General features: G+C 34.7%; 1 protein-coding gene and 1 long non-coding RNA gene across 2 annotated transcripts in view; one reads left to right on the top strand and one right to left on the bottom strand.

Annotated features, from left to right (window-relative positions):
* Nucleotides 1-13,819, top strand: part of LOC105140015 (uncharacterized) — a 21,896-nt gene that overhangs the window by 3,020 nt on the left and 5,057 nt on the right. The window contains exon 2 of the long non-coding RNA XR_845112.1: nt 11,815-11,819. This is a non-coding gene — a long non-coding RNA (uncharacterized LOC105140015). The remainder of the gene's footprint in view (nt 1-11,814; nt 11,820-13,819) is intronic.
* LOC105140014 (glutamate receptor 2.1-like) lies at nt 1,564-7,896 on the bottom strand. The gene is made up of 5 exons (XM_011046669.1): nt 7,604-7,896; nt 3,469-4,814; nt 3,024-3,336; nt 2,501-2,907; nt 1,564-2,398 (listed from the first exon to the last, which is right to left on the bottom strand). The coding sequence occupies exons 1-5, from the start codon at nt 7,878-7,880 to the stop codon at nt 1,808-1,810; spliced, it is 2,934 nt and encodes a 977-aa protein (XP_011044971.1). The 5' UTR covers nt 7,881-7,896; the 3' UTR covers nt 1,564-1,807.

The raw sequence follows: 13,819 nt of genomic DNA, 5'->3' as shown, positions 1-13,819 counted from the left end.
AACCCAAAACACAAATTTTCAAAACCCTAATATTTATCAAAACATAAATTTAAATTTAAAACAACACATTTATACATTTAACAACCTAAATCTTACCTTTAAAGTTATTTCCTCTCAATCTCTTTCCTTTCCCTTCTCTTCCCCTCTTTTCTCTTCTTCTTCTTCCTTCTCCCTCTCTTACGTTTGCTCTCAAAATACAGCTCTCTCTTTTGTTCTTTTGTTTTATTTTTCTTCCTATTTATATTTATTAACTATTATTCAATTACCACAATACCCCTTATTCATTTTACTCACTTTTAAGCCTTTAAGGGCTTTGTTGCCTTTTCCTATTCCTTTTTGTTTTTCAAAACATTACAAGTAATCTTGTTCTCGCGACGTGCAATAGACTTTTCCATAAGGCATCTACACAAATTAAAGAATAAAAAAAATTAAATAATTTATATTTTTTTAAAAAATTTAGCAACACCTCCAGGAGATTCCCTAAAAATTGTAAACCTATAAATACACAACATAATCTAATTGATTTTATTCAATTTCAGTGAATAATTTAGCATAATTCAATTTCTTAGAAAATTTTCATTTCTACGTGATAGTATTTTTAAACATAAATTTACAAAAACTTATTATAAATTTACAAAATTTCAAAATAATAATGAAAATTAATCCTACATATTTAATTGAAATTAAACAATAAAATTGAAAAACAAAACAACTAAAATTCTGTAACATAATGCAAAACTTATTACAATAACAACTAGAATTCAACATAAGAGATCTTGTTGGAGCTGCTGCCGCAGGTCCTTATTAACGATGTCTTTTTTTTTCCTTCTTTTTTTAATTAATAATTGAAATCAAGCACGCCATTAATATAAGTATTTTTCATTCGTTTTTCTTCCTTTATTTGTATTAGTCTTGCATTATTTTTTTGTATTTTTTGCATTATTTTTGTTCAATTTTGTGTTCTTAATAATTTTATGAATTAATAAATATGGTAAAATTTCAGTTGTTATTGAAATAATTTTTGCATTATTTTGTTGAATTTTAGTTATCTTTTTTTTTTCAATTTTTTTCTTCAATTTCAATTAAATGTGTGGGATTCATTTTAATAATTATTTTGCATTTATTAATTTTAATAATTTAAACATTAACTCAGATTTTCTTGTTCCTTTCTTTAAGGATATTGTTCATTGAAATGGGGTTGGCCCAAAACTCAACAGCATATGTTGGAGTGAACGTTGGTGTGGTTCTAGACTTGGAATGTTTTGATGTTAATGTTGCTTTGAGTTGCATTATAATGTCCCTCTCAGACTTCTATATGCCACTCACGGTTACTACAAAACTTGAAGATTGTTGAAAATATGAGGGGGGTTTTCTTCAAAACATGGTAACTTAATTTTGGATAATGCTTTTGTTTTCGTTTTCACAATATAATATCTCTGGAAAGTCGGCAGAATTTATAATGCGGCCGCAAACAACGTATGCCACTACTTGCATTCTCACAATATCTTGGGAAATTGCTGAAGAAAATCTGTAATTTGTGATAATAATTTACTAATTCTGGAATTCAGTTTAATCCTACCTAGCTATAAATATGTTATATATAGTAATTCAATATTTACAATTTGAAGTTCGAGTGTCGCAAACGAGGAAATCAAACAGAGTAATATGTATTCTCCTGCATGTTCCTTTGGACTTTCCCATGAATTGCCAGGCCTCTGATGGCCTCCAATTATATTACAATGCTACAACTACATCTACAGGTTTATAAGTTTCCCAGAGTCAAACTGTCAATGTTATCATCTGAAAGTCAATTGTGATCATGTTCTACTTCAAAAGCTGCTAGTCTTTCTTGATATGGGTTTGTAAGTTGATCAATATTTATTACTACCTCTTGAGATGTTTGCCTATCTGGACGGTAATCAACAAGCTCTGTAGAAGACTGATCTCCATCTCCAGGGAAATAACTAGTTTGAACTGAAGAGGCCGATGGGCTCGGTGCACCCATACCAGGCAGACTAGTGCCATTGCTGTCATTCAGCCCACTTTTTCTGAAAGTATGTGATTTTAAATCCCTCTGAATAAAGATCCTGAAGAAGTTGCGTACTTTACTCCTTATTGAAATTCTGGAATTTAAAGGCCTCAACATTTTCCTTTCCTTGTAGACAAACATGACCATGAATATAATGAGAGCTAAGAGGGATGCTACTCCAGCAATTAAAAATAAGCCCCAGAAACTCTTGAGACCAAGGCTGTTAGATGCAACCGAGGTGCTGGAATCTGGACAATTGCTTTGTTTTCCAAACCAAGCATTCTCAATTTCCTTCATTTTATCTCCCTCTGTCATGTTTAGAACTGCCCTTGATACATCTGGGACCAGAGGAGAACCTTTAGGGAAAGCCTGAAAATCACAATACAAAGCAGCAAGCCAGTCTTTATCAGGGTTGACAAGCTTTGCACTTACAATACATAAAGAGAAATGGAGAGGGGTGAATGAACTTACAAATCCGAAACCGTCTGTTTTAAATGTAGGATCAATCATGGCATATTTAGAGCAATACTTTGACAGAAAGAGCCTCATGTATGGTACTTCATCAAAAGCAGCAGCAATACCACCATTTCCACTTCCTTTTGATAAAAAGTCATCACATTGTTCTGTGGAATTATACACAATGAGCTTGGACTCGTCGAAACCCAAGTCTAATAGGATTCCCAGAACAAAAGAACCCTCCTGGTAGCCTACATACGCCCCCTTCTTAATGAGCTCATGTACATCAGTAACTGTAGGCCGCAGCTGCTGGACTGTGAGTAAACTTGTTAGACTGGCGGTGTAGCTTTGTGTGAGAATCAGCACAACAAAACACCATATGATTACCACTGCTCTAGACAAGTTGCTAACAACTATCTCCCCTGCAATCATAGTTGAAAAAAATACAGATGAAGTCAATTTGGTGTTTGAGACACTAAAACAAATATGGTAAACAAAAGAAGAAAAATTTCAAAAGTGAAAGGGAAAAGAAAATTACTTTGTGCAAAAACCATGGTTGAGAAAGAAAACCAGAAGCTAGTGCCGGCTTGATGTAAAGCAGGCCCTCTAAAATCTTCATTGATTCTGTGTTCAAGAACCCAGATCACAAATCCAATGAAAATAAAAAAACAAAAACTTGTCACCCAGAGATCCCATGTCAGAGGCCTCAAGAAAACCCATGCATTTTTGCTGTTGCTGTCCACAATTGGGACGATCATGGAGACACCACTTTCAGTGTAAGGCAAAGTAAAATCAACATACTGGGATCTGTTGAAAACAATAGTTGTATCTCCAACTACAGCATCAAAATTCTGTTGATAGCAAGCAAAAGAAACAAGATATCAATAAAAATTAGATTTGCATGCATGAATGTGTCTCAAATCTTGTTTCAGATATAAAACTGAATGTGATCAAGTATAGGAAAAGGTTGGTGAAAGTTTTACCTTCAAGTACACTTGATATATCAGATCATTGTAAGTTCCAGCTGTCTCGCCGTCAGGCTTGGCAAAGGGGATGTACTCGTAGGGCAAAGCATAAGGCAATGCTTTGACAACAGAATCAAAAACATCTATGCTGTAGCCAGTGACGGTTTTGGTGTTAGAAATAGGATCTCTTGTTACTTTCACAAACTCACTGAAACCATTCTTCACAGGCACTCCTATTCTCAACTTCTTCCCATTCGTTGGGATCTCCCAACCCTTGGGAACAGAAGTTGTATCACCCGGCCAAATGATAGTTGAAAGATCGGAGTTAGAACCTGAGGACGCAGTCATATTATTTGCTGAGTTCAATGTTTTGACAATCCCTTTGGTTGATGTCCAGAATCCTATCTCTCTTCCCCCATTGCCATTCACATTTATTATCTGGAAAGCTGATGACTGTAACTGTCCATTATCGAAAAGGTAATCTCCTGTAAGACCTTTGAAAGTAATGTTTGATAAAGCTTGAACGAGGTTTGGACCGTTTAAAGACACCCCAAGAGTTGCAAGATCTGTGGATGAATTGCTAGAATCGTTTGCCTTTTGGAAGCCTAAATTTGCAGTTCCAGCTTTCTCAACTGCCAAGGCCAAAGCTGTTGCTGCATCATATGCCCATAAGCCAAAAATATTCAATTCAGCATCAACAATATCTGGATTATCTTGTTGGAATTTTCTTTTCCACCGAAATCGAAAAGTTTCGACATCTTTTGTTCTTGGCACATAGGGTTTCACACCCAATGCACCTTGCATTGTGCTCGTGACAGAGGCATTTGGTGAACTCAAAAATTCAGCTGTTAGACCATCGGTCATGATCCAAACATAGCCTTCACTCACCATGCCAATCTCTTTTGCTTTGGCAAAAACCCGAGCGCCAAGAGATGGAAACATGTGCACAATGAAAACTCTAGTTTGCATTGTCATCAACTTGTAAAGCTCTGAAACAATTTGATCATCAGTGGCTGATGGAGAAATGACACTCCGGTACGGTACACGAGCATCAACTGCTTGCAGAGCATCAGTTAAATAAGGTATCACTCCCTCTCCATATTCATTGTCAATGTAGATGGGTACTGCTTCTCTCCATCCAAAGGCTTGAACTAATGCACTTATGGCATTCACCTGAGTTGAGTCATTTTGGGTAGCTCGGAAGAAGAAGGGACTCCTGATGGAAGTGAGAGAAGGACTTGATGCAGAAAATGATATAATGGGCACCTGAGCTTTTTCTCCAAGTTCAATGACAAAATTTGCTTGCGTTGATGTTGTTGGGCCTATGATTGCTTGCACTTCAAAAAATTTTATCAGGTCGAGGGCTGTACTTGTAAAAGGATTAAGGAAACAATTACGAATAGATCAATTATTTTCAATAATCAGTAAAGATTAATCATAGAGACTTAATTATGATTATATTGTACTTTATATGAAATTAGACTTCTGATAAATCATGAATATAGTGGTTATGCAGAGAAAGCAAGGAATAGATTGTACTTGGCATTTGGGGTTCTCCTGCCCCTCCTAAACAACGAGAAGAAACAGCAACCTAAAAATCTGCACACCTCATCTCCTTTCATTGATGTGTCGTGGCATATTTAATGAAGTCAAGCTTGTAAAAAGTGGCGGTTACGAGCATTCATGTAGGGATCAAACCTATATCGATGGTAGAGAAGTAGTTTAAAACTATGATAATAGGAGTTCTAATCGTGGGATCGAGTTCAAATTTTTCAAAGAGAATCTACAAGCATTTTTTCTCTGTGGGATATTCCAAAATTAGGCTTGTAAATTGCTATTTGGATCAATTTTATTATTTTTCATGTGATTTTTTATACTATTTTAATTTCCTTTTATGCCTTTGAAATTTAAGTTATTTTATAACAGATATAGGTTTTCTTGACTATTTAAAGGTATTGAAAATATCTTGAGGAGGTTGGTCATATATATAAGACCCATATTCTTAGCTTATTAGACCTAAGTCCGCAATTCAGCCCAAACAAAACTTAAGTAACATAGGTATTGAAAGAGAAGGTTATCAAAGAATTTGTTTTCCATCTTCTTCTTTTTTTTATTCATTACAGTGAATTTTCTCCTAGAAAACACCAAGGAAATCAGTTATGAACTTAAGTTTTGATTTTAAAAAAGGTGGAAGAAACAAGCAAGTATCTCCCTCCTTATTGTTTTCGATTAGGAAATTGTTGGTATAAGAATTAAAGAAAAGTTCAGGGTTTTTATTATGATTTGATGATTGATCAATTTAAGGGATTTAATTAATGTTTTAGGGTATTATTGCCTTAAAAGGAATTGATTAGGTGATTAGAATTACAGGTTTTGATTGTTTATGAGGATATATAGAATTGATGACTCTTAAATCGGGATTTTAAAAATCCCAATCAACCGATTGTCTGATTGGCATGAACCGACCAACCGATTGCTTGTGGTGGTAGTCAACTAGTTAGTCTTTTTGGTCACTCGATTGATTCAACAAGTTCGGGTCATGTTCAAGATCAATTGTGTGATCAGTTCAGGTTTATAATTACATTTTAGTGTTTAAGATGAGAGTTTTAATTTTTTATGTTATTTTTCTCTGAGTTGTTTTTGAGCATTTTCTGCATCTGTTACAAATTCTATTGACGTTCTTCGTAACAATTTTTAGTATATAGTCTTCGACTACATCCATAGGTCTTTTGCTTTTATTTTTCAAGTGAGTGAAATAATTTTTAATATACATGTAATATAAATAATATAATTATGTTGATTATATGATGAATGCAATTGATTAATTCTTGAATATTTATATGTTATTTTATTATTTAAGTACTAATCTATTCTTGAATTATCACTCGTATTATATAGAATTAAATTATATTCGATATCATATTCATTTGCTTTGATAATTATCTGAATATCTATTATGTCTTTATATCGGTATACTTATCAGTAACTTTATGCTAATGGAGTGTAGTTAGTCTATGAGCACATAATATTTCGTATACCTAGCTACTGAGAGAGCCAACATGTGGTGACTGATTTTTTCATAGTGATTAGGGCCGCAAAATCACATTTGTTATCGGAACCTTAGGATTTTGTTTATTATCTGAGCCAATAACTTTGTCTGATCTCTAACATATATTCCTTTATCATATGCTATTATGTTTAATATACGTGTGTGTATGTGTCTCTCTATTTCAATCCTTATATTTATAAATAACTAAAATATATATTAAATGTTGTTAATCTCTTAATGAATTGGTTGAATTTACCCTTTTATTTTAATATTATTTTAGGTTCTTAGATTTCATTAGTAAGTTAGCCTTTAATTGAGAGTTCTCGCTATTTTATTTGTTGACATATCTTACTTGCTTCCACAAGGCTTTTTTTATTTTTTGAGATTCGATGTTTTAGATACTTAATTATTACTTGTTTTCATTGAAGTTTAGATTTTCTTCAAAGATTGAATGTTATTTAATGTATTAAGTATTTTAAATTATGAATTGTTTTATTAGTTTTGAGGAATATTTAAAAAATTACAAAATACTATGTGAATTCTATGTATATTTGTTTTATGATATACATACGTGTTCAAAGGTTAAGCACGGGTGGGGTGTCTCCATGGCATCGCTATAGTGTTACCGGCTATAGAGTTAGAATTTGGGTCATGATAATATAATTATTTTTCAGAGAATAAAAATGTAAATTTAGAATTCACATCTGACCGTTTTTGCACATATAACCATCCCACTAGGTAAAAAAATAACAAACCACGTCCCATAGAGTACAGCTCCCATGTATGACTTTTAGAAGGAAGCTCGCCACAAGTCCACAATTTTTGGATGACTTTTGACTCTCCTTATAATACTATAATGTGGTAAGTATTCATGAGAAATCCTTAATTTCATTAAATTTTCCCCACTGCTATAGTTCAGTAGCAATGCTAATTAGATCATAGCTAAAGGAAGTTGCAGGGCTCATGATCACATCATGGAGTGAATAAATTTTCACTATTGAATTGTATGCATAAGTATGTTAATCATCAGTTTAAAACAAGAGAGTAAATTTTCAATATTAGATCAAATCAACTGTTTGAGAGAAAGCTGGGATCAGAGAGAACCTGCCGCAGCTGCACCAACAACATCGTTCCCGGAGTTCCTGGTGGTGAGGACCAATCTAGTTTTGTAGTCACTATGAGTGGCATAGAAGTCTGAAAGGGCCATGTTGATGCATGTCAAACCAATATTACCACCCGAAAATTCGAAGTCAAGAACCACACCTACATTCACTGGAATTGTTGCTGTATTCTGGGCTACCAGCACTTTTATGAACCAAATCTTTAAAGAAAGAAAGAAAAAGACCATAGAGAGAAAAGGCTTCGAAGGGATTTTCTTCATCTTGTTGTGTTGTATGATTCTAGTTTGTTTGGTTGAAACTTGAATGGCAACATCTCTTACTTATAAGGTTTGTTGGGAGTGGAAGATGGACTCGTAAAGCCTGGAAGAACATCTTACAACAATGCGTGTGAAGGGCACAGCTGTATTTTTCTCAAGGTTGAAAACTCGATTATAATCTCTAAACAAAAAATTTTGTTACACACCGATCCCTTATAAATTCTTTTTATTTGATTTAGTCCAACATTTAATTTCCTCTGGTTAGTGTTTGAATACTTTTTCTATATAGAGATATAATTTTAAAAATACATGTCCCTTTTTCCTATCTATTTTTAAAATATAGAAATGTTCAATGGCATTAATTCTCTTATTATCTCCAACAAAACACACACACACACATATATAATTTCCAAAACTATATATCAAAACATCAATCAAGTTGGCAATGAATATGAGTCTATAATTAAGGTCAAAAGAAAGAAGGAAGAATATCCCATTGGATGATTTTTTTTTATTTTATATTTTTTGCTTCCTAATCATGCATGTAACTTCTAGGAAATTGTAAAGACTTTATGAAGATTTGCATTGGTAGTACCATTCTCTTGTTAGTCACTGAATCACATTTTAAGTAATATGTAAAATACAGGCACTTGGGTGTCTAGCTATAATAACTTATTAAATATTGAAGAGTTGTCCTTATACTCTAAGGTATCCCTTGGTCTGACTTCATCACCGTTTACCTTGTCAAAGTCTAATACATAACTGCAATGATTATAGAATATTCAAGCTTGTAGTTAAATTGGCATCTAGTTTTCTAACCAGCATTAATTTTTTAATCAGAAAAAAACAATCCTGCTTGTTGCAACAGACAAAAAGAAGAAGCCTAATTCAGTTAAAATTCAGTGAAATCTCAAGCCAATATCATCAAGATTCAACTACAGTTATAAAATTCGAAACGATGAGGTCGGCCTACGACCTAGAGTCTAACCGATCCCTTCAACTTTTTTTTTCTTGGCAACCAATCATTAAATACTACATGCGTTATTATTCTAATACAAAAGAAGTGATATGATGATTAAAAAAAATATTTTTCAATGGTTAGAAATCTTCAAATTCAAATTAAGTCTTTTAAATTTTCTAATCGTGACATGAATGACTACCTTTTAAATTCCTTAACCTCGCCATATAACCAAAAGAACAGAAAAAATAGTGAAGTCTTTATCTCAATCTAATTAAGAATAATTAAAATTCTTGGTTGTTATTTTCAAGGGCTAGATCCCTTCAACAAGTTTTATTTTTCTTGGCAAACAATCATAAAAATACTGCATTCGTTATTATTCTTGTACTGGCCTGACAAGGTCTTGCATGGGAAATTCAATCATTGACTTGACTTGCTTATAAACAGGAACCATCGCTTCCATTACAGGAAGCATCCTTTGTCACGTCACAAAATCTATTTTAAAGACAAATCGTTTTCTCCAGTTCAACATGACTAATCTAACTTATCTAGCCTAGTTAAAATTGAGGTAGGTGGTGTCAACTTTAATACATTTGCTGATGGTTCAAAGGATGATGAGTTCTGAAAACTGACCTAACTGGAGTACTCTATTATAAGAATATCTTCGACTTCTGTTTTATATTCTTTTGATTGCTTGGAAGTAATGCATGAAACAAGGTGACTTTCTCCAGGTTTGTTGTAAGTTAAAACCTTCAATGACTATAACTATGGGAAAACTCCTAAAATACTTCATTTTTATTCATCCAAGTCTACTGCAAACACAAGCCAGACAATCATATTTATACTTGTCCATGTGTAAGCCCTGATCCTTGAAAAAAAAACTTGCAATAAACTATCAGAATCCCTCACTAATTGCTTGACTTTAAGTCCTGAAAATTCAGGATCAAGCTAGGCTAGACCATCTATAATCTTTACTCTGCATATATTGATAACACTTTCGCCTTCAAAATTATCTGTACAATCTAATTAATAGCTAAGAACTAGGTTGGCTTAGCTTGTAATCTGTGATTATGAAGTTGGGAACGCCGCTGAATTGAGTGACAAGGTGCCCACCTAACAGACCGTGTATTAGACCACTGATTTGAGGAAGAGGAACGATGGCCTTGCTGCCAATTGTTGTTGTTAGGACCACTGTTCCCACGGTATGATCTATTACCACTGTTAAGGACCACTGTTCCCACGGTATGAACTATTACCACTGTTAAAATTTATGCTGTTGGTGTTACGCGAGTCACCATCCTCATTCTCTTTTTAAATTAAAATTGAATTAATAATAAAAGAAAACGTGAGTTGTAAAAATTTCAAATTCAAAAAAAAAAATTATTTAAAAAAATATATTAAAAAATAATATAAATTATATCTTTAAATCTAAAAAAAAATAAGTTTTCACTGCAGCTTCAAAAACAACTATCCAAAAACTTATATTGTGTCATATTTGGGATCTCTTGTCACTGTCAAAAGCTGGTTGAATCCACCCTTCATTAGCAACCCAATCCTCAACCGCCTTCCATTTATTGGAATCTCCCAACCCATAGGAATATAAATTTTATCTCCAGGCCATATAATAGTTAAAGGATTGGAATTACAAGTTCTGTACGTGCTTCCGGTGGTTGTTAAGTCCAATGTGTTGAGAAGCCCTCCAGGTGTCCAAAATTCAATCTCTCTTACTCCATTTCCCTTCACGTTAACTATCTGGAAAGCCGATGGTTGCAACTGCCTATCCAATAACCTGCAAGACCTTTGAAGCTAGTGTTTGATAATGCTATAAGAAGGTTTGGACAAAATAAAGAGACCCCAAGAGTTGCAAGATCCGTTGATGGATTGCGAGAAACATTTCTTTCTGGAGGCCAAAATTTGTAGTTCCAGCTTTCTGAATTGCCAAGGAAAATGCCGTGGCAGCATCATAGGCTCGTAGTCCATAAATGTTCGAGCTCTTTTGTTCTTGGTACATAAGGTTTAACACCCAATACCCCTTGCATTGTGTTAGTGTGGGTGAAGTCCATAAATCAGCAGTAATACCATCATCCATGACCCAAACATAGCCCTCACTCACCATTCCAATCTCTTTCAATTCGCTTTGGCAAAAATCCGAGTGCCGAGAGAAGGATGCATGTGCACAACGAAAACTCTAGCTTGCATAGTCATTAGCTTGTATATACAGCTCCTCAACAATATGATCGTTTGCGGCTGATGTAGAAATGACACTCCGATAGGTGATACGAGCACCTACTGCCTGCAAAGCACCAGTCAAATAAGGTATGATTCCCTGTCCATATCCGTTGTCGATCAATGTAGATGGGTACTGCTTCTCTCCATCCAAATGCTTGAAATAACAAACTAATATGACATTCACTTGAGTTGAGTCATTTCGTGTTGCGCGAAAAAAATATGAACTCCTGATCCAAGTAAGAGGACTTGAAGCCAAAAATGATATGATGGGCACCTGAACCTTTTCTCCAAGGTCAGTAACAAAATTGGCTAGCATTTATGTTGTTGGGCATAAGATTGGTTGCATTTCCACAATTTTTTTTTTAAAGTAAAGGGCTATCTTTTGGGAGAGCACAAGAAAAATTAAGGACTTCCATTCATTGGCATAATCAATGAAGGTTAATGGGAAAGCAAATGACAGTAGAGAAAGAACATGCAATTAATGAATTACACTTTCTCATAGGATAATCTTTGAAATGAATTTTCAATTAAGCAGGGTCTGAGTTGTATGACCAATATTTAATTAAATTAAGTATATTCATTAATTAGTGGAAGACAAAATTAGTGGAAGACAAAAATTAGTGGAGATGAGTTGTTGGTATAATTTATACCATAATTTATGACATTTGTCCCCTCACTCTTCCTATAAATAGGCAATGCCTCAAAGCTTATTATTCACACCAAAGAAGAGAAAAGAAGAGTAGAGTGAAGAGAGAGTAATCCCACAAAATTATGAGATATTTGTGAGAGAGTAAGTGAGGTGTTTTCTCCTAGTAATAGAGAGATTTTAATTGTTCTCCTATTACTTGAGAGAGGTTGTAATTCTCATATTACTTAGTAAAATCCTTCTATACTTGCTTGTGGACGTAGCCCAAATTGGATGAACCATGTAAATTCTTGTGTGTCTCATTTCTCATTTTATCCTATTCCTTACCTTTTGTCTTGTCGGGTTTATTGGAAAATGAGAATTAAGGCAATCTTAAGGAAAGATAATTGCTTGGCAGCAATTGGGGATCGGCCCGCGGAGATCACTGATGATGCAAAATGGAATGAGATGGATGGCAATGCTATTGCTAACATACATTTAGCATTAGCCGATGAAGTATTATCAAGTGTGGCGGAGAAGAAAACAGCTAAGGAGATATGGGAGACTCTAACAAAGCTATACGAGTCCAAGTCTTTGCACAATAAGATTTTCTTAAAGCGGAGACTTTATACCCTTCGAATGGCAGAAACCACATCGGTGACTGACCATATCAACACAATAAGAACTCTATTTTCACAACTCACTACATTGGGTCAGCAAATAGAGGAAAATGAACGTGCAGAGCTTCTACTTCAAAGTCTTCCTGATTCGTATGATCAGCTCATTATCAACTTGACAAATAATATCCTCTCAGATTATCTAGTCTTCGATGATGTTGCAGCCGCTATCTTGGAAGAAGAAAATAGGCGCAAAAACAAAGGAGACAGAAACAGTTCAAACCAAGCAGAGGCATTATTGGTGTCAAGAGGAAGATCAACGGAGCGTGGCTCTAGTGGGAGTCAAAGGCAGGGGAGGTCCAAATCAAGAAGTAAGAAGGCTGTGAAATGCTACAACTGTGGCAAAAAGGGGCACTTCAAAAAGGATTGTTGGTTTAAAAAGGGTATAGAGAATACTGTAGAGTCATCAAAACCTCAAGGATATGTTACAAGCACCTCCGAAGATGAAGAGGTTTTATATAATGAAGCAGCAACAATCTCTACAGATAGAGAAGAGCTCACTACTGGCTAATGGATTCAGGAGCAACATGGCATATGACTCCTAATCGAGATTGGTTCCATACATATAAACCTATCTCTGGAGGCAAAGTGTTCATGGGTGATAATCATGCTTTAGAGATTGTTGGCATTGGCACCATCAAATTGAAGATGTATGATGGCTTAATTCGTACTATTTCAGAAGTGCGACATGTGAAAGACTTAAAGAAGAATCTTTTATCCATAGGACAATTTGATAGTATTGGTTGTAAGATTCGAACAAATAATAGAATCATGAAAATCATCAAAGGAGCGCTGGTGGTTTTAAAAGCAAGAAAGACAGTTGCAAATATATTTGCTTTAATGGGAGAAACACATCATGAGGCAGAAGCGTCAATCACATTAGCCAATCCTGCAGAAGAGAAGAAAATGATGTGGCATAAAAAACTAGGTCACGTGTCAAAGAAAGGTTTAAAGGTTCTCTCTGATCAGAAGTTACTCCCTGGGCTTACAAAGGTTACTTTACCTTTTTGTGAGCACTGTGTTACAAGTAAACAACACAGGTTGAAGTTTGGCACATCTACAACTAAGAGCAAATGCATCTTAGACCTGATTCACTCATTGTATCCTTGCGCACCGGTTATATCCTTGGGAGGAGCAAGATACTTTGTATCATTCATAGATGACTTCTCCAGGAGATGTTGGGTGTATCCAATTAGAAGGAAGGCAGATGTGCTTACAGTCTTTAAAACTTTCAAAGCGCGGGTGGAACTTGAATCTGAAAAGAAGATCAAGTGTTTAAGGACTGACAATGGAGGAGAATATACCAGTGATGAATTTGATAACTTCTGTCAACATAAAGGTATCAAAAGGCAGTTCACAACGGCATACACTCCACAACAAAATGGAGTGGCAGAGCGGATGAACAGAACTCTATTAGAAAGAACAAGAGCAATGTTGAAGGCTGCAGGTCTAG

This window comes from Populus euphratica, unplaced genomic scaffold, assembly GCF_000495115.2.
Source record: "Populus euphratica unplaced genomic scaffold, PopEup_1.0 scaffold100.1, whole genome shotgun sequence".
NCBI classification, from domain to species: domain Eukaryota; kingdom Viridiplantae; phylum Streptophyta; class Magnoliopsida; order Malpighiales; family Salicaceae; genus Populus; species Populus euphratica.
Note: the sequence above shows the minus strand (reverse complement) of the source record. Positions and strands in the feature narration are given on the sequence as shown.